The sequence below is a fragment of the Berghia stephanieae genome, chromosome 5 (assembly GCF_034508935.2).
Source record: "Berghia stephanieae isolate SIO BIC M18660-M18661 chromosome 5, UCSD_Bste_1.3, whole genome shotgun sequence".
NCBI classification, from domain to species: Eukaryota; Metazoa; Mollusca; class Gastropoda; order Nudibranchia; family Aeolidiidae; genus Berghia; species Berghia stephanieae.
Genome location: NC_088364.1, coordinates 78,049,100 through 78,067,874, shown reverse-complemented (window position 1 = coordinate 78,067,874; position 18,775 = coordinate 78,049,100). Strand labels below are relative to the sequence as shown.

Sequence of the window (18,775 nt, the reverse complement as noted above, 5' to 3'; positions counted from 1 at the left end):
TGTCTAAGTCATTAAAACTTATTGAAAATGAGAGTTGATGCCAGATGAATGTCTAAGTCATTAAAACTTATTGAAAATGAGAGTTGATGCCAGATGAATGTCTAAGTCATTAAAACTTATTGAAAATGAGAGTTGATGCCAGATGAATGTCTAAGTCATTAAAACTTATTGAAAATGAGAGTTGATGCCAGATGAATGTCTAAGTCATTAAAACTTATTGAAAATGAGAGTTGATGCCAGATGAATGTCTAAGTCATTAAAACTTATTGAAAATGAGAGTTGATCCAGATGAATGTCTAAGTCATTAAAACTTATTGAAAATGAAGTTGATGCCAGATGAATGTCTAATCATTAAAACTTATTGAAAATGAGAGTTGATGCCAGATGAATGTCTAAGTCATTAAAACTTATTGAAAATGAGAGTTGATGCCAATGAAATGTCAAGTCATAAAACTTATTGAAAAATGAGAGTTGATGCCAGATGAATGTCTAAGTCATTAAACTTATTGAAAATGTAAGTTGATGCCAGATGAATGTCTAAGTCATTAAAACTTATTGAAAATGAGAGTTGATGCCAGATGAAATGTCTAAGTCATTAAAACTTATTGAAAATGAGAGTTTGATGCCAAGATGAATGTCTAAGTCATTAAAACTTATTGAAAATGAGAGTTGATGCCAGATGAATGTCTAAGTCATTAAAACTTATTGAAAATGAGAGTTGATGCCAGATGAATGTCTAGTCATTAAAACTTATTGAAAATGAGTGAGTTGATGCCAGATGAATGTCTAAGTCACTTAAAACTTATTGAAATGAGAGTTGATGCCAGATGAATGTCAATCTTAAAGACTTAATTGAAAAGAAGTTGATGCCAGATAATGCTAAGTACCTTAAACTTATTGAAAATGAGAGTTTCTGATGCCAATAATTGTCCTAAAGTCATTAACAATTTTTATTAGTGTAAATGAGAGTCTGCAATGCCAGACAATGTCTCTAACTCAAAAAAAAAATAAAAAGAGAAAAAAAAAGAGAAAAGAGGAACTGAGAATTATTAATTCTATCAAAACAATTTTTTTTAAAATCTTTTAACTATCTAACCTGTTGAGCAAAGTACTGCTGCTGCTGCTGATGTTGTTGCATATAGAAAGACTGTGGGGGTATATTGGTAGTGGAGGGCGGTTGTGGTTGTTGTTGTTGTTGTTGTTGGGGTGGAAAGGCAACCATTGGGGAGTTCTGTTGGGAAGTAGGTGCTTGGCGGTTCATAGATGGGGAGGAGGAGTAACCAGGAGACATGGCAGGTACTCCACTGCCGCCTTGGTTGCTATGGAGCTGACTGGAAGAAAGAGACTGCGGGATGCCTTCTGAAATTGGAGAGAAAAATATATAATCTCAAAACTTTCCATCGACAATGGAGTGTGCGCTTCCTGTTGTCACAAAAGTCGAGGGATGTTGAGTGTGGTCAGTGGCTGGATGGGTTACAGTGATCACGGAAAATTCTGGTCCTGCCCTATGTCCTTGAGTAAGGCATTTACCAACCGGCTATAGGCAATTGATGGATATTTTAAGAGTGTACAAATAAAAGGGATGCCTGATATATGACTAGTACCGACACTTGCTTTCAAATCGGAGGGTCCTGAGTTTGAGCCTCGTTTGACGCATAGTTGAGTCCTTGGAAAAGGCTCTTTACTCACATTCTCTCACCATTCTCAGGTGTAAAATGAGTACCTGGCCGTTAACAGTGTTGTCTCTGTCAGAAAAAATGTAATATCGCCTAACAGGTGTCACACCTCGTTCTTTATGTTATGTGCTGCTGTTGGTCAGGGACATTTGTAAAGCACTTTGAGCAGGTTTAGTGGATCTCGTGCTATATAAAAGCTCAAATATTTTTCTTTATTTTTTTTCTTTTTACTATTTACATCCGTTTGAATTATAATATATGCTAAAAAAATGCATGCCCTATACAAATATTAAAAATGCACTTTTGTTACTAATAAATACAGACAAATATATTCTTGTCCTTTGCCCCAAGACAAATATACAAAAATGTACAAATACAGAGAGAGAGAGAGAGAGAGAGAGAGAGAGAGAGAGAGAGAGAGAGAGAGAGAGAGAGGAAGAGAGTGGAAAGAAGCAGAGAAGAAAAAGAGAGAGAGAGAGAGAGAGAAGAGAGAGTAGAGAGAGAGAGAGAGAGAGAGAGAGAGAGAGAGAGAGAGAGAGAGAGAGAGAGAGAGAGAGAGAGACAGAGTGAGAGAGAGTGAGAGAGAGAGAGAGTGGTGGGTGGGAAAGAGAGAGAGAGAGATGGAAAGAGAGAAGATAGACAAACACAGAGAGAGAATAGAGAGACAGTGAGAAAGAGGAAGAGAACAAGAGAGTGAGAGAGAGAGAGAGAGTGAGAGAGAGAGAGTGAGAGAGAGTGAGAGAGAGAGAGATAGAGAGAGAGAAAGAGAGAGAGAGAGAGAGGTGGGTGGGAAAGAGAGAGAGATGGAAAGAGAGAAGATAGACAAACACAGAGAGAGAATAGAGAGACAGAGAAAAAGAGAGAGAGAGAGAGAGAGAGAGAGAGAGAGAGAGAGAGAGAGAAAGAAAGGAGAGAGGCAGGGATACTCAGTGTACAGTAGATGGATAGCATATCTTACCAATAGGAGTGTTAGGATTGCTGGCAGTAGGACGTTTCCTCGGGGCTATGGAGGTTGGGATGGGGAGGCCAAGAGACACATTGGGTTGGGAGGTCTGCCCCCTCGGTCTCTGTCGGGGAGCCACAGTTGTTCCTTCCACTGCAGGGGCACTTGTGTTTCTGAGAGAGGGAGAGAAAAAATATTTAAATAACAAAATAAATGTAAAAACGTTTTTTTTGTTCAAGATAATCCAATTTATCTGGCTACAGAGGTAAACCCTATAAAGGGTTCAAATACAACTTTTTTTTTTGTTAGTGAAGTTGTAGTTTATGTTCCCTAATTCAAATTGAATATTTTGGACTTAATTTTTTTATTGTGTGCATGAGTATGTAGCCTACGCTAGTGTAGGATATGTATGTGTGTGTCCCCTTTTCTAAAATTGTATTTCATATTGGCATCAATATGAATCAAAATGAATTCATAATTTCTTTGGACAGTAACGTTCTATTATCATTAGTTATCTAAACTATCTTAATTAGACCCAAAGACAACCTATCATCATGATGGTAGGGTCTAGAAATATAATTATAACACCTCTTTCATCCTTTGTTCCTTTTAAAATACCGGTCAGATAAATAGTGAAATCTGGTGTTCATACTATATTAATATATGGTGTTATATTTCCTTCAATTTTACCATTTTGTTGTTTTTAAATCTTCTTCTACATGAGAATAAGGAACTTGTAGACTCAGTCTTTCAGCTCTTTGGTCAGTACAGTTCCCGATATCAATCAAAAATGGTAAAAAAATGAAATAATTGTCTCTTAAGTTAGATAAGTGGCTTTGTGGTCTCGTGGCATGACACTCAGTTTGTGAACTGTAAATCTTGAGTTGGAAGTCCCACTGGGGGTGGTGCAAAGCTGAGCCCTTGGAAAAAGGCTCTTCACTCACACATGTGTAAAAAGAGTTCCTGGCTGGTAACACAAGTTTTGTCCAAAAAATAAATTATAAAAGCGCAGGCATCTGGTCTTCTTATCTACATGTTAAAATGTTGCTGTTGGCTTGTGACCTCTTGAATTGTAAAGTGCTGTGAGCGTATTTAATGGGAATTGCACTACAAAAAACCTGACTTCTTTTTTTTTTTAATCTTTCAAGATTAGCAGGGTTTTTTATTTTTATTTTGGGGGGATTTTTTTGTTGTTGTTGTTGTAATTTCTTTGCCTGTATCCCTCTTGTCTCTCCTGCAGCAACATTGACTTGGTTTTCCTTTGTTGCCAAACTTTTCATGTGAATGTAGAAACTCTTCCAAAATTTGTGATTCTTAACTTACTTTTGCGACGAGGACTTCAACTGTTTGGCCTCCGACTCTGTCAAAGGAAGAGGTAAGCTTTTGAGATCAGGCACACTTGCAGACTGAAATGACAAAAGATTATATTATTTTAATGAAAAAAAAAAATCCCCCCCCCCCCACCCCCCTCAAACAAGTTGTATAATTCTAAAACGCTGTATGTCAAGATTATTAAATAGAAATCTGAACAGGTGTGTATGAAACAGTGCCAGACAAAGCAGAGAGAATAAAAAAGAAGAAAAAAATCACCCCTAAAAAATCAACCTGCCTCAACTGGGCAAACCTCTGTCGTCCTGATCATCAGTCAGACGTGCTGCCATTAGACCACAGAGGTGACACGACAAGGGCACGCGATTCCGCTGTGATCCCTCGCTTTGCATCATAATAATAATCAGGATTGTGGGAAGTGTATCAAATAATAAGTAAGTATTGTTTACATTAGAAAGCTTCCCAGTGTGTTCTACCAAGATCTAATCTGTGTATCTTCACAGGTTTGATTCATCAGTAAGCAAGTAAGAAAAATGTAAGGCAGGTTTTTCATCAATACATGCACATTCCTTTGTGATCCTTAATTGACAAATTCCATAAAAGATTTTATCCTGGGCACCCTGTTTCACTATTTATTTGTATTGAAAAAAGAATGGACATTACAGGAAGAATGTAAATGTGGCAAATGATGACACAATTGATTTCTTTTTTATATACATATTTATTATAAAAAAAGACTGGATTCTTAAGGTGAGCGTGAAAGTGTCAGGCAAAGCATAGAGAAAAAAATACAAGAAAAAAAGAATTCCCCCCCCCCCCCAAAAAAAACCCCGGCCCATCTTGAATGAAGATCAATCCCCAGTATGACCAGGGCGATTTTTTTTCTTCTATTCTTCTTTCTGCTATGTCTAGCACTGTTTCATACACACCTTTTCGGATTCTCATTTCAGTTGAATCGTTTTGATATACATGAATTTATATATGGGAAGACTCACATTCATATTTGGCACTGGATTAGGCCGCCCAGCTAGTTGGAAAGCCACAGAGGAAACTTGAAAGATGTCAGGCCTTTTCTTGGGATCCTTTTCTAATATGTAAGCTGAAAAATGAGACAAAATATAGGAGTGTATTCTTCTGGGATGTAGAAGAGTTTGGAGCACGCACACATATCAGCAGTGGCCCCTATCCAAAAAAGTTGGTACAGTAGGAGGAATTAGGATACCAAAGATGAGGAATTTATGGTGTAAAAGAGGAATTAACATACATTTTAAAAAAATAATGGCTGTAGCAATGTATCCTTTCAGTTGAATACTTACATATGTGACAATTATAATTAACAATACCATTCAACATTAAAAAAAAAAAAAAACATTATTGACACAATACAGAAAGGTCAATTACTGCTTACAACATGTCAAGCTCTCTCTTAGCCTTCCTAGAATTTTGCTTGTAGCAAATACATTCTCTTGACAGCATGCTCATTCCTGTATAACTGAGGTAAATTACTAAACAGAATTTTCCACTAATGAGCTGAATTGCGAAGTTCCCTCTGAAAAAGAGGAATGATTCCACGAAAAGTGGACTGGTAAGGCCCTGCCTCTGTATCAGTCATCTTAATTTTTCTTTTTTTTTTAAAATAGAGAGGTACAAGATGAAACTTGATTTTTAAAAAAATAATATTGTGCCTGAGAGCCAAATTCATAGGCTTGTTCCGTAGGCAAGACAGAGTGAGACAAAAAAAAAAGCTAGTTTAGGGATAGAAATTAGGAACTATGAGATATTTGTAAAGATCAGTTATTATCTGGCAAACGAAAATCTCAACGTTATTCAATGCCTTTATCGATACTGATGTCATGACCCAGCTAATAGCGGGAATTACTAATGATGTACAAGTATATTGTGTAGTTTTCTTAAGAGCCATTAAGACCATGGAGCCAGAGTTTATCCCAGTTTCTATAGCGTGAAACGGACAATAGCAATTGCTTGTTACCCTTTGGATAGGGCACTGGTCTATAAGGTACTATCCACCAGATCTAACAGACCCAGCTACCGAATCACTACTGGGTGGACGGGGGTCGGATAATAATCTCGACTGCACCCAGGATCAATCTCGGTCCATGTTGCATGTGAAGTGAGTACTCTACCAACAGAGCTATCGAAGGCCCATGACTTCCTTTGATATTCATAAATCGTACAAAGGGGATCCTGATACCTCAGTTTCTTCAGCAGCGGCTTCAAATGCAAAGGAACCGGGATCAAACCAGGGTGAAGTCGAGATTTTTCTGACCTCCCTGTCACCCAGCAACAGATTTTTTAAACAATTAAATCAGGCTTACCTATCATTGAAACAAGAGGAATGGAATATGAACAATTATCAGGGATGGTATAATTGCAACTCTGGATGGCCAAGGAACTCTCTCCAAAAGGCAATGTGAAAAAGCAAAGTTTGTACAAAAGACAGCCCAGGGCCTGAGGATTAAAGTCATAATGAAATTGTTTAATATGCGGGATTCACATCTCCTTTACATCAAAACAATCATTGATTGAAAACACATGTGCATAGTGGCCAACTTTTCAAAGAGTTAAAACGGGACAGCCCAACGTACAATACCATCTGACCCAAAACAGCAGAGTAAGTTTTGACTATTATAGAATATAATATATAGATTTAGAGCTTTTTCTGTTCCTTGTTTTAATTTGCTCGTCAAAAATCCATAATTCTGGAACATTCAAGGGTCATTTCAACACACATAAATAGTCTAATAAAAAAATAAATAATAAATAAAATTCCCTTTATTCATCCCCAAGGGGAAATTTGTCTTTAGGGTCTATTCCAAGGGACGACTGGAATAACCCAGGCATCAGCCGCAAAGTGAGCTAGGGCGAGGTGACTTGCTCAAGACCACACAACGCAGCGGCGGGTGATTGAACTCGGTACCTTTCGGGTAGGAAGCAAAGACCGTACCACTGAGCCACGCTGCCCCTGTACTAATTTATTCTTTCTGAAAATTTTTTCTCAGAATACCAAATCATAGACAGTCCTGATTTTATCATGACGGTTGGCCACTATGCATATGTAAATCACTGCTTTTGAATGCATTTTGAATATACATTATAAATCCTATTTTTAAAATGCAATTTAATACATTTTGAGAACACATGATAATATTATCTGCTAACAGGCAATCAGAAGAGAAAAATCGATAAATTCAACAATGCAGCTGAGACAAACTAAAATGTAATTTTAAAACAAAAATTAAACAATTAAGTTACACAAGATTGTAACATCTGTGCTAATCATCTTCCTGTTGAATTCAAATTTTAATAACTCTTATTTTATGGACTTTGTTTATCTTAGATATAATTATTTCAATTTTAGATGGATTACTCACCCATATATCAGCTTTAATGGAAATAGGTGTACCCCCATATAAATCGACCATTTCTGGAGATCTATATGATAATGTAGTGTACCTGAAAGAAATAAGGTGCAGCAAGTAGCTCTTTAGAACCATACCGCCCATGGGCTTGTTTTTGTAACATTAACAATTGCTCACTACCTATTGGATCGGACACTAATCTATCAAAAAGCACTTCCAACTACATCTAACAGAACTAACTTCCAATAACTCCTGGGTGGACAAAGGAAACTGCAAAATGCCTTTACTAAGGGCATTAAGTTGAGGTGCCTATTTCCAACTCAAACCATCTGACCTGATTTAGAATATGTTGTGAGTTCAAGACTGCACTTTACACCATAATGCCATGCTCTCCAATAAAAAAAAAAAATTTTTTAACACTTCAAGAAAGTCAAAAGGTTGGAGAGTTTTTGACAAGGTGAAGGTCATTTTAATCGATCGATATTTGAAAGATGAGTTTTCTAGCCAAAATTTTTTAAATTTATTTTTCTAAAGAAGGGCATCATAGCAATAAACCTTACTATATGTTTTATAAATCAATATTCACGACCTAGCTACTCTACAAGAATTGATTCTTATCTGTCATGATATGAGCCAAAAGAGCACACTAAATACAAAGCAAGCAACCAAACAAAAGAGTATTTAAAAACTTGTGCTAATCCTATCAGAAAGTTGATTGAAACTGACCCTGACACTATTGCTCACAAATGTTATACTGTCATGGACACAATCAGTAGAACATTGAATATTAAAAATATGAATATTCATTATTAAATAACATTAATATGCAATATGCCTTTAAATGCTCAATATGAATTATTTTAAAAAAAAATACAATACACAGAATTATCATTTGTAAAAATACAATAAGAATCTTAAAACATTTTTTAAACAAGACAAAACCCATTAAATCATTCATTTCACAAACAACTGATTTTAAGTATAATCATTCCAACTTTGGAAGAAGTGCAGTTATGGTCACTGATCTAACTCCCACCCTCACCTAAAAAAAAAGAACCCCCCTCCCCCCCCCCCCCCCCCCTTGAAAAAATAAATAAATAAATAAATAAATAAATACCATTGCGTATGGAAGACGAAACCAAATATTTCTAATTAAAAGTCAATTATTTACTTCTGAATTTCTTCTTCAATGGCAGAAATTTTCTGTTGTGAAGGATCCATCACTCGACCAGTTGCACTGCCAAAATCACATAAGACATAATGTCCACCTTCTCCAATTAGGATATTCTCAATCTGCAGAAAGATTTTTGAAAAATTCATCAACAATATTTCCTAAAATTTATCACATTTTTTCTGACTTTCGTTTGCATTGTAATTTCAAGTCTAAAATCACCCAAATAAGGACCTACCAATAAAATGAGGCATCCTGATGCATTCTGGTACTTTCAAATCTATTCAGATTTACAATGCTTCCAACGCCTTGGAGGGCCCAAGGACATAGTCTTGGTGGGAGTTCCAGGGGCAGAAGGTGAAGCCACCGAAGAATTTTGAAATTAATGCTTTGAGAGGGTAAAAAAAAATCATATTTCCCGAGAGTACATGTCTCATGAAATTGCAGATAATAACTATGACCCATTTTTATAAATCAAAATACAATTGTACCCAAAACATAATAATTAAAGACAAAAAAAAAAGTTTTGAAACGAAAGGATGGGATTGCGAAAAAAAAAAAAAAAAGTCTTGACAATAGAGTGGTTAAGATTGATGTAGACTTCAGAGTGACAAACTAAAAACAGAAATGAAATAACGCATTATATACCAAGTATGAGTGCTGATGGTGACAAATAGTAAAAATAGAAGGAAAATTAAAATGATTGTCTTTAAGCCCCATTTTTACCAGTGCAATAACCCCCAATGTTACAGCAATTGAGATGATAGACGATCACTGATAGCCTAGCTAACTTTTGGAGGGTGGAAAACTGTACCTATGTGTTCCATAACACATCAAGTCTCTCACTGCCAGTACATATGATTGGGGGAAAATGTAATTTTTATTGGGAAGAAATTCCTCCTCTGACTCCAAAATCGAGAATTTCCAAAGAAAATCATCAGCACTGAATGTATACATAAGTGCTCTTAACAGATGAGGTGAAAGTAAAAAAATCAGAGGTCTCTCTATACCCACCCCCACCCCTACTTTTCAAACAGATTTAATTTAAAATAATGATAATTGAAATTGAACTTAAATACTTTTTGGATCAAACACCAAAGCTCAAGAATGAAGAAATCTGTGTCAGCATTTCAAATTCTATTCTGTTTAGCTATGATGCTTTTTCTCTCTCAAGTCAATTGCAAGGCAATTTGTTTTTTGGTTGTTTTTTTTTGTTTTTATTTTTGGGGGGGGGGGGGGGGGGGGGTTAAAATTTTAAAAAAGATAATATGGTACTCACTTTTAAATCACGATGAATAATAGGAGTTTGACAATGATGCAACCTTGACACAGCCTCACACACATCACAAAATATCCTCAACACTTCCTGTTCTGAAAACCCTGTATTAATGCGGTCATTCATTGCATTAATGACAGAGCCTGAGATAAATGCAGAGAAAAAAGAAAGTGTAAGTTCACTGTCATGACCAAAATTCTGAAGAATGAAATAATGTGACTTAAGCCTAGAGTCGAGACAACAACAACAAAAATTACCCTATTGTAAAAAAAAGTTGTGCGGCAAAGCAACTGTGGGCACTTGTATCAATAATGATGAGAAAAATAGGGTATGGAAAAGTGCCAGATGAAAACAGAGAATAAAAAGTCACGGGGTCAGTGTCCAACTCAGGGACCAATTGACAAAACACCCTCTGTCTGGTGTGTGTGTGTGTTTGTGTGTGTGTTTGTGTGTCTGTGTGTGTGTGTTTATTTGTGTGTGTGTGTGTGTGTGTTTGTGTGTGTGTGTGTGTTTGTTTGTGTGTGTGTGTTTGTGTGTGTAAGAGAGATAGAGAGAGAGAGAGAGAGAGAGAGAGAGAGAGAGAGAGAGAGAGAGAGAGAGAGAGAGAGAGAGAGAGAGAGAGAGAGACAGAGACAGAGAGAACAGCGAGGGGTTGCACTACCGACTGTCAATTGGATCAGTTTGGCAATGACCCTGTGACTTTTTATTCTGTTTTCATCTGGCACTGATACAGCTATTAATAATATCTTTATAAAAAATACTACACTCTTCATTTGACAAACAAATTGAGAAGAAAAACAGTAAAAATAAAAGAGAAAAAAAAACAACAAACAAACAAAACACCATATCATACCGCTTTCAAACAGCATTCATTGAGAAAATTAATAAACATGGATGCTACAAGCAAAAGGATGCATTGATTAATTAATGTTGGCTTGTGTGAAATAATGTGAGATGATTTGAGTGTTGACTATTACTGTGTTCACCAGAAAACACCCATTCATGGGTTGAAGATTTAATCTTTTGAGGTTTAGTAATATTTAGCTAGTCCATCTGTCTACACATTTCAATAATATACATAACCCTATCTTAATAACCCCATCATATGCCCTGAAAACTTGTCAAACAAACTTACCTCGACAATATTGCATAAGAATAAGAACCTCATACACTCTGTTGGGAGTCACAGTTATACTTGATTCTATGTAGCGGATAATATTTTTATGACCACTCAGGTCTTTCTGATGACCAGACAAAAACAAAAACATGGTTGTCATATAATATACATTTCTAACATCAAATGATCTTCTATTGATCATTATTAACTTATTTTAAAAAATCAAACTATTCATTTGAAAAACATACAATTCACACACATTAATGGTACATTAGTCATCCCAGATGTTGTATCAAAGTATCAACTTATATAAAGCAAAATATTTTGGGCACTAAAAGATCTATTATCACTGCCATAATATCCGTCAGATCATCAGTTATAGACTCATTCTGCATTATTCTACAAGAGAAACTGATGAAAACAAAAAATATTCCCGCTTGCGACACTTTTGGGTTGTTTCAGCCCAGTAATTTTTTTTTTAAAAACAGAAAACTTGAGCTTTTATAGCGCAATATCCACCAAAGGTGCTCAAAGCGCTTTACAATGCCAATACTTTACAAACATGACATGATGCCTGTTAGGCGATATTACAATTTTTTTTCGGACAGAGACAACACTGTTAATGGCCAAGTACTAATTTTACACCTTAGTACAGTGAGAGAACGTGAGTAAAGAGCCTTTTCCAAGGACACAACTATGCGCAGAGTGAGGCTTGAACCCGGGACCTTCCGATCCGAAAGCGAATGTGATACCACAAAATACATAGCAGCACAACAAAAGTTTTTAAATGGGTGAGTTTTAAAAAAACTGTAGATTTACAATTTATAAACACCTTAAGAAAAAGTAAGACAAAGGGGCCTGTTCAAATAGGGAACAGATGTTGATACCAAGCACAAACTATCGATACACACACAACAAAAACCATAAAGTGTATGACAGAGAGATGGCTTAACCCTTTCCTTACCAGCCATTTACACACCCAACCAACAGAAAAACAACAATTACATTCTTAGCATAATATTGATCAGCAAAATGAACTCTACAACACAATGTCACGTTTTATAGCTAAAATAAAACATTATTCTTTAAATTGTGTGATTTTACAAAAGAAATCTTAATGATAAAAGTGCTGGTTGGATCATAACGAATGTGACGATTTTTCTATTGTTGGTAAGGAGGGGGTTAAGAGGAAAAAAATATCGTCACCGATGACTGATGTTATACACATGACACTTTCCCTCCACGCCAGGGACTCCGGCCTAGGCCAAGATTTATCCAAGTAGTCCCATTTGAAGACAAAGACAGAGAGCAACCCAGAAAAGGAGATCAGATTTTGGAAGATAGAGGTCACGACAAAAGTAATCTCAAAAAAATTGAACGAAATTTATAAATAGCAAAGAGGCACAGAATTGACACCCCATCCATGCCAGGGGCATAGACATTCTCCTGTCTTGCCAAGATATCTACAAACAGTCAACTACATCATGGATGCAGTTATATTATATAGATAAAAATAAATTGCCAAAGACTTATCACAATCTAAAAAAAAATATGACAAAATAGACAATAACAAACCAATATTCTTTTAAATTGAAATAAAAGGCTCATAATAATATACTTACTGCTATTTTGATTTCTTTCTGACATACTGCCAAATCTTTGTCATTGTTGACATACATGCGTTTGAGAGCCAAACGTCCTCCATTGGCATTTTTCACCAGGAAAACTATAGCAAATCCACCTTCAAAAGAAAAATGATGAAAAAAAAAAAGTGAATGACAGTCAATGATTTTCAAGCACTCAGATTAAGAATTACTTTAATATTTTAGCCTGTTTATATTAACAATATCTGATAATATACTTTACTAATCAGGTCGGGGTAAAATGCAAATTGTATGTAAAATCAAAATCAATGCAATATAATATATATTACAAATTAAATCTCAAGATTATAAAAATACAGATTTTATAATAAACATTGAACTGTTTCTGATGATGATGATGATGATGATGATGATGATGATGATGATGATGATGATGATTGTGAATAAAAACAACATAAACAATGGGAAATAGACATATTGATAGAAACGTATTCAACTAGTCCAATTCTTTAAGTTAAAAATACAATGAAGTAATAAAAATCATCATGGCCATGAACTGATTAAAGTAAACTGAATAGTCTTCCATGGCTATTCGGACTCAAACTCCAATGTGTGTGCACATACAGAGGAGAGGACGACACAATGTGGGCAGTAAGCAGAGAGTGGAACTGATAAAGAAATAGAAAAAGAGTTCAGAAGAAATTTTGTTTTGCCCATATCACACTGACTCGGCTCATCATACCCCTACTTTGACTGTCGATGGATTTGGATTGTTGCCCGTCTCTGTCTCACACTATCAGAATATGTAATTTTTAAATTATTTATTTTTGTCCTGATTTTAGTTGGACATTGTGTTAGGTTGTTAGAAAAGCTTTTCATTTATACAACAGTTTCAGTTACTTTGACTTTTGTTATTATTTGAAGAGTTAACTCTTTTCTTTTTAATTTCTATCTGGCCTTTCAATTTATCTATGATTTTGTCTCTCGTAAAATAAAGTGGGTTTAGACTATCTGTTGATAGATATTAATATTAAAATCGTAATTTTGATTTACATTAATTTTATGTATCAATTATTAAAATTAAAATATATTTATAAAACAACAAACAAAAACGATACAGCCACGGGAGACTATTCAGACAGAGTCTGAAAAATCTGTTGATCACACATGCTTATTATTGGAATTTGAGTCCGAATAGATCTATACGGGAGAGACTTGAGTTGAGTCTGAATAGCCGCAGCCTAAAGTTAAAGTTAAAAATTCTTAATTGCATAATAATCATGCCTGACCATCACATCGAACTCAAAAGATAACCAGACCTATCACAATGTAAAGTTTGAGTGTATGTTTGATAGCTTAGGCATTCAATGGCATGAACCAATGCCAATATTTGGCAACGTATTTTTTAATTTTTGTTGGTAATTCTTGTATGAATTATATATTTTATAATCAAAACGATTCGAAGTTCATACGACTAAATTGAAAAGCTTGTTTTGTATTTTGTGAACAATTAAATTATACAAGACTTCTAAAACAAATTCTGTAGATATTTACAACATTACACTTCAGTCGGTCAAAACAATACAATTTGGGTACCGCCCACTGAAGACACTCGAGACATAGCGGCGTAACGGTAGAAGATACTTACCCTCTGCTATTACTTCTTCGACGACAACAGTATAGCGGCCGACTTGGAAAGTTTTCCCGATGTGTGGGTTTTGTTGTGCAGAGCTGAAAAGCTTTTTCATTTTGTAGTTTACCTGTGGGACAGTTGTTTTGCAGGCTACATCGTCATATTGACTTCCACTTCCAACCTTTCCATTACTAATCTTTTAGTCAGCCTTAAAACGTTGGCCAGGATTTTCCTATTCAAATAGTTATAAATTTTGTTTGAATATAGTTCCAAAATTTATTTTTTAAAGATGAAAATAAAATACAAATTTTTAAATGTTCATACACTAGTAACAATTAAAATCAATCAAAATATAATAATTTTAATTTTTTTATTTTTTTAATGTAATCAATATCATTTTTGTTCTAAAACAGAAACTGATGAAGTTAGTAGAAAAGCATTTAGTTCTAATAAGTAAAAATGGCAATTTTGCATTTCTGACTTCTAATGTACCACTTCCTGTTCAAGAACATGACTACTTCCTCTCTCACTCAATCCAACTTTCTCTTCGAATTTTAATTAATACACTAATTAGCAGCACAACCACCATCATCACTACCATCGCAAACAACTCCCAAGTCACCACCACCACCAACAACATAATCATCGTCAGCAACAGTATCATCATCAACAACCTCCTCCTCTTCCTCATCCCCATCATCATCATCATCATCATCATCATCATCATCATCAGCAGCAGCAGCAGCACCACCACCACCACCACCACCACCACCACTACCATAATCATCATCGTCATCATCATCATCATCATCATCATCATCATCATCATCATCATCATCATCATCATCACCATCATCATCATCATCATCAATATGATAATAATGATAACAACAGCAACATGATGATGATAATGATGATGATGATGATGATGATGATGATGATGGTGGTGGTGGTGATGGTGGTGGTGGTGATGATGATGTTTATGATGATGATTATGATTATTATTATTATTATTATTATTATTATTATTATTATTATCATCATCATCATCATCATCATCATCATCATCATCATTGTCACAGTAAAGATTGTTCACAATTATCTTATTAAATTTTATTTTATTAAGAACCGAATTCATCTCACTCCAGTTATATATCGGTAGGCTTAGATAAACTTTACCTTCTAATATTAGATCGTCTTTCCTTTTATAGCCTTCCCTCGAATTAATTTCTAATTAGTGAATACTTTTCGTTCGACATTCTGTCACGTAGCCACTTATTATAAAAGCTGATAGGTCTAACATTTGACACTCACTTTCTCTCCACAATCTATGCCGGACGGCCAGTCACTCTATTCCTATATATATATTGTAAGATTTTTATCTTTTGGGACTTTGTAGATATTATATCTACACCATTAAGACGCCGGAGCTTTTAACTTTGATTGTATAATCTTCAAGGATCAAACCCAAGCCCGCTGTACTACACTATAACCTCTTACCAATTGCCTGGAAGTGGAATTTTACGAATCCAATCCTGTTATCAGAGGAATAGATCATCCAAGCCCATCAACTGCCTGGAAACGTAAACTTATGAACCTGACATATTATCATAAGTTACGTAAAATATTCATATCTCTATTTGTAACTGCCACGATCACTGTTTATCTCTTTTAATTAAATTTCATTATTATTTTTATTTCATTGTAAACAAATCGTTAATTGTTTTTCATTTATAGTAACTAGTAAATTCTGGGGCCTCATTCTACATATATCTTTATGCATAGTCGAGTAGCTCTTTACTCACTTGAGACCATGACATTTTGGAGGGGACACATATAAAGAATTGAATTTATTTAGTTACTTATATCTATTTCATCTAACTTTAAAGTTTAAATTGTAAAACTCTTAATTGCCCCACTTGATCATATTTTAATTGAACTCCCTATTTACAGGATTAATTTTTTTTTCTTTTTCATTTCTTCATTTAAATGGAATAGCAATTTATCCATTCATTCTTTCATTCAAATTGAATAGCATTTTATTGATTCATTCCTTCATCCATTTATTCATTTATAAATCATTCATTCATTCATTGTTCATTCATTTATTTATTCATTCATTCATTCACTCATTTATCCAATCATTCATACATTTATTCCTCCCTTCATTCTTTCATTCATACATTATCCATTCATTCATTCATTTATTCACTCAGTTTTTCATTCATTCATTCATTCCTTGTCCACTTTGTTATTATATCACTCATTTCATTTTGTTGTTTGCCTCATTCATGAATTGTTTTCAATATGTTTACATTCCATAACGATTCATTCACCTATCATCCAATCACTCAGTGTTGTGAACACATTTTGTAACTATTGTAAATCTTACGATATTTTATTGTTTTGTATTTCAGACATCACTGTTAAACACTCTTCAATGCCTAATTACAATTGTTGAACAACCATTGACCAAGAGAGAGGTCCCAGCCACGAACTGAGTTGGTAGATATATCCTTCATTATTCTCTTTTACATGAGTTGGGCATCACATAGTAACTATAGACATCGTGATTTGTTTTGCATAGTGATTTGTTTTACATGCATTTTTGGCATACTACTGTTACCGAAAACCACTTATATATTATGTTCTGAAAAGTGAGTCTTTAAAAACTAAATAATAATAAAAGGAGTCTACTAGCCGTCGTGTTATATTTAGTGATAGATAACTTGGGATTATTTTGGCATCCTATTATTGTTATCACACTCTAGTATATTAGCGTCATTGCGAATAATAATACACAAACTAACGACGAGTCACACACATTGGTGATACATTTTTCGTAATAACATAGTTTAGAGTACACGCGATTGACACATTGTTATTGACACAAGTCATAATAACTCCGCATTGTATTGACACATTGCTTTATAAGATATAACGATAAAAGGCATCAAATTCAACATACATAATAAGTTGAAATAAGAGAGAGAGATTTCTAAAAATAGAACAGTTCATTCCAGTAAGTGTAAATAAATAAAACAGTCAGTAACAGTATCCTGTCAATATAATATATATAAAATATCGTAACTAATTTATTACAACATGGAAGCATATAAAAGATACTTAAGTCTCGCAAAGGACTTAGAAATACCCCAGGAAAGAATATTTTCATGGTGCGAAGAGAAAGTAAAAGAAGAAAAAGAACATGAAGAAAGAATTCGTAGAGAAGAAAATGAAGAAAGAATTCGTTGAGAAGAAAATGAAGAAAGAATTCGTAGAGAAGAAAATGAAGAAAGAATTCGTAGAGAAGAAAAAGAACACGAAGAAAGAATACGTAGAGAAGAACGAGAAGAAAGAGTCCAAGAAAGGGAACTAAAAAGACAAATAGCATTAGCAGAAGAAGAAACCAAAAGGACCCAAATGATGCTGGAAATTGAAAAAACAAAAACCGGTCATGAAAAAAAACATAATAATAGTGATGAATTTTTCGTGAAACTTCCACGCATGCCAACATACGATGAACGATCAGACTGTTTAGAATCCTTCTTACACCGATTCGAAGTTCAGGCTAAAGGTTATCGTTGGCCAGAAAGCAAATGGGCCACAGCCTTGATTAACTGCTTATCTGGAGAACCGCTAAAAGTTTTCTATACCTTAACAACTGAAGATGCAGATGATTATGGTAAAATTAAAGACGCTCTACTAAAAAGATTTAGATTAACGGAAGATGGTTACCAGGAAAGGTTTCACACTGCAAAACCGAAAGTGGAGAAGACTTTAATACATTCGTGAACCGAATTACTCAATTTCTAAATCGGTGGCTTGAGTTGGCAAACGTAAAACAAGACGACTTTGCAGGCCTTTACTATCTCACGCTGAAGAATCGAATCTATCAAGCTTGCAACCCAGATTTAGTCGCATTCTTTAAAGAGAGAAAGCCAGAAAACTTGGACAAATTAAAAATCTACGCAGAAAACTTTAACAGCGCACATCCATTGACACCCCTTAGCAGAACATTGAAGGAACCATACTACGCTGCTGCTGCTCAGAGTCCAGGTACACCTAAAGTTCAGTACTCAAATAGAACGAGCCGATCAATCACTCGGAACACGCAAGTGAAACAGGAGGATCATAGTAACAAACCATGGAACAAACAGTTCAATAGAGACCATAGCCGACCCTATCAAAACAAAACAAGAAATAGCACTGACAATAATACTGAGTATAAGAAAACCAACAAACCTATAATTAAATGTCAATATTGTGGAATGAAAGGCCACACAGCAGACAAATGTTACAAAATCGTGGGATATCCAAAAGAAACTGCAAATGCATCACTCCAAACAGGTGTAAACAATCAGACACGAGTAATGTCAGGAGAAAATATAAATGTGTATTGCGTGAAAGGTATGTCACTTTTAACACAAACTCACAAATCAGGATCGCTATTTTTTTGTGAAGGCAAAGCTAATGGAACTGATTGCAAAATATTGAGAGACACAGGATGCAGTACAGTAGGAATAAAAGCATCTTTGATCAATGACGAAGACAAAACTGGAAAAACGGTACAATGCATCACATTCAGTGGCACAGTCGAAACCTTTGAAACAGCTAATGTGTACATAGAAACCCCATACTATACA

At 34.9% G+C, this 18,775-nt stretch overlaps 1 protein-coding gene across 1 annotated transcript in view; it reads right to left on the bottom strand.

Annotated features, from left to right (window-relative positions):
- The window catches only part of LOC144973648 (uncharacterized), a 57,868-nt gene extending 43,523 nt beyond the window's left edge, over positions 1-14,345 (bottom strand). The window contains exons 1-11 of the mRNA XM_078916366.1: positions 14,145-14,345; positions 12,515-12,633; positions 10,911-11,016; positions 9,779-9,918; positions 8,500-8,621; positions 7,341-7,422; positions 6,285-6,417; positions 4,944-5,047; positions 3,943-4,025; positions 2,635-2,792; positions 1,097-1,359 (exon numbers count right to left, since the gene is read on the bottom strand). Coding sequence (XP_078772492.1) covers positions 1,097-1,359; positions 2,635-2,792; positions 3,943-4,025; positions 4,944-5,047; positions 6,285-6,417; positions 7,341-7,422; positions 8,500-8,621; positions 9,779-9,918; positions 10,911-11,016; positions 12,515-12,633; positions 14,145-14,244 — 1,410 coding nt within the window. The 5' untranslated portion in view covers positions 14,245-14,345. The remainder of the gene's footprint in view (positions 1-1,096; positions 1,360-2,634; positions 2,793-3,942; positions 4,026-4,943; positions 5,048-6,284; positions 6,418-7,340; positions 7,423-8,499; positions 8,622-9,778; positions 9,919-10,910; positions 11,017-12,514; positions 12,634-14,144) is intronic.
- Between the last annotated feature and the right edge of the window lie 4,430 nt (positions 14,346-18,775).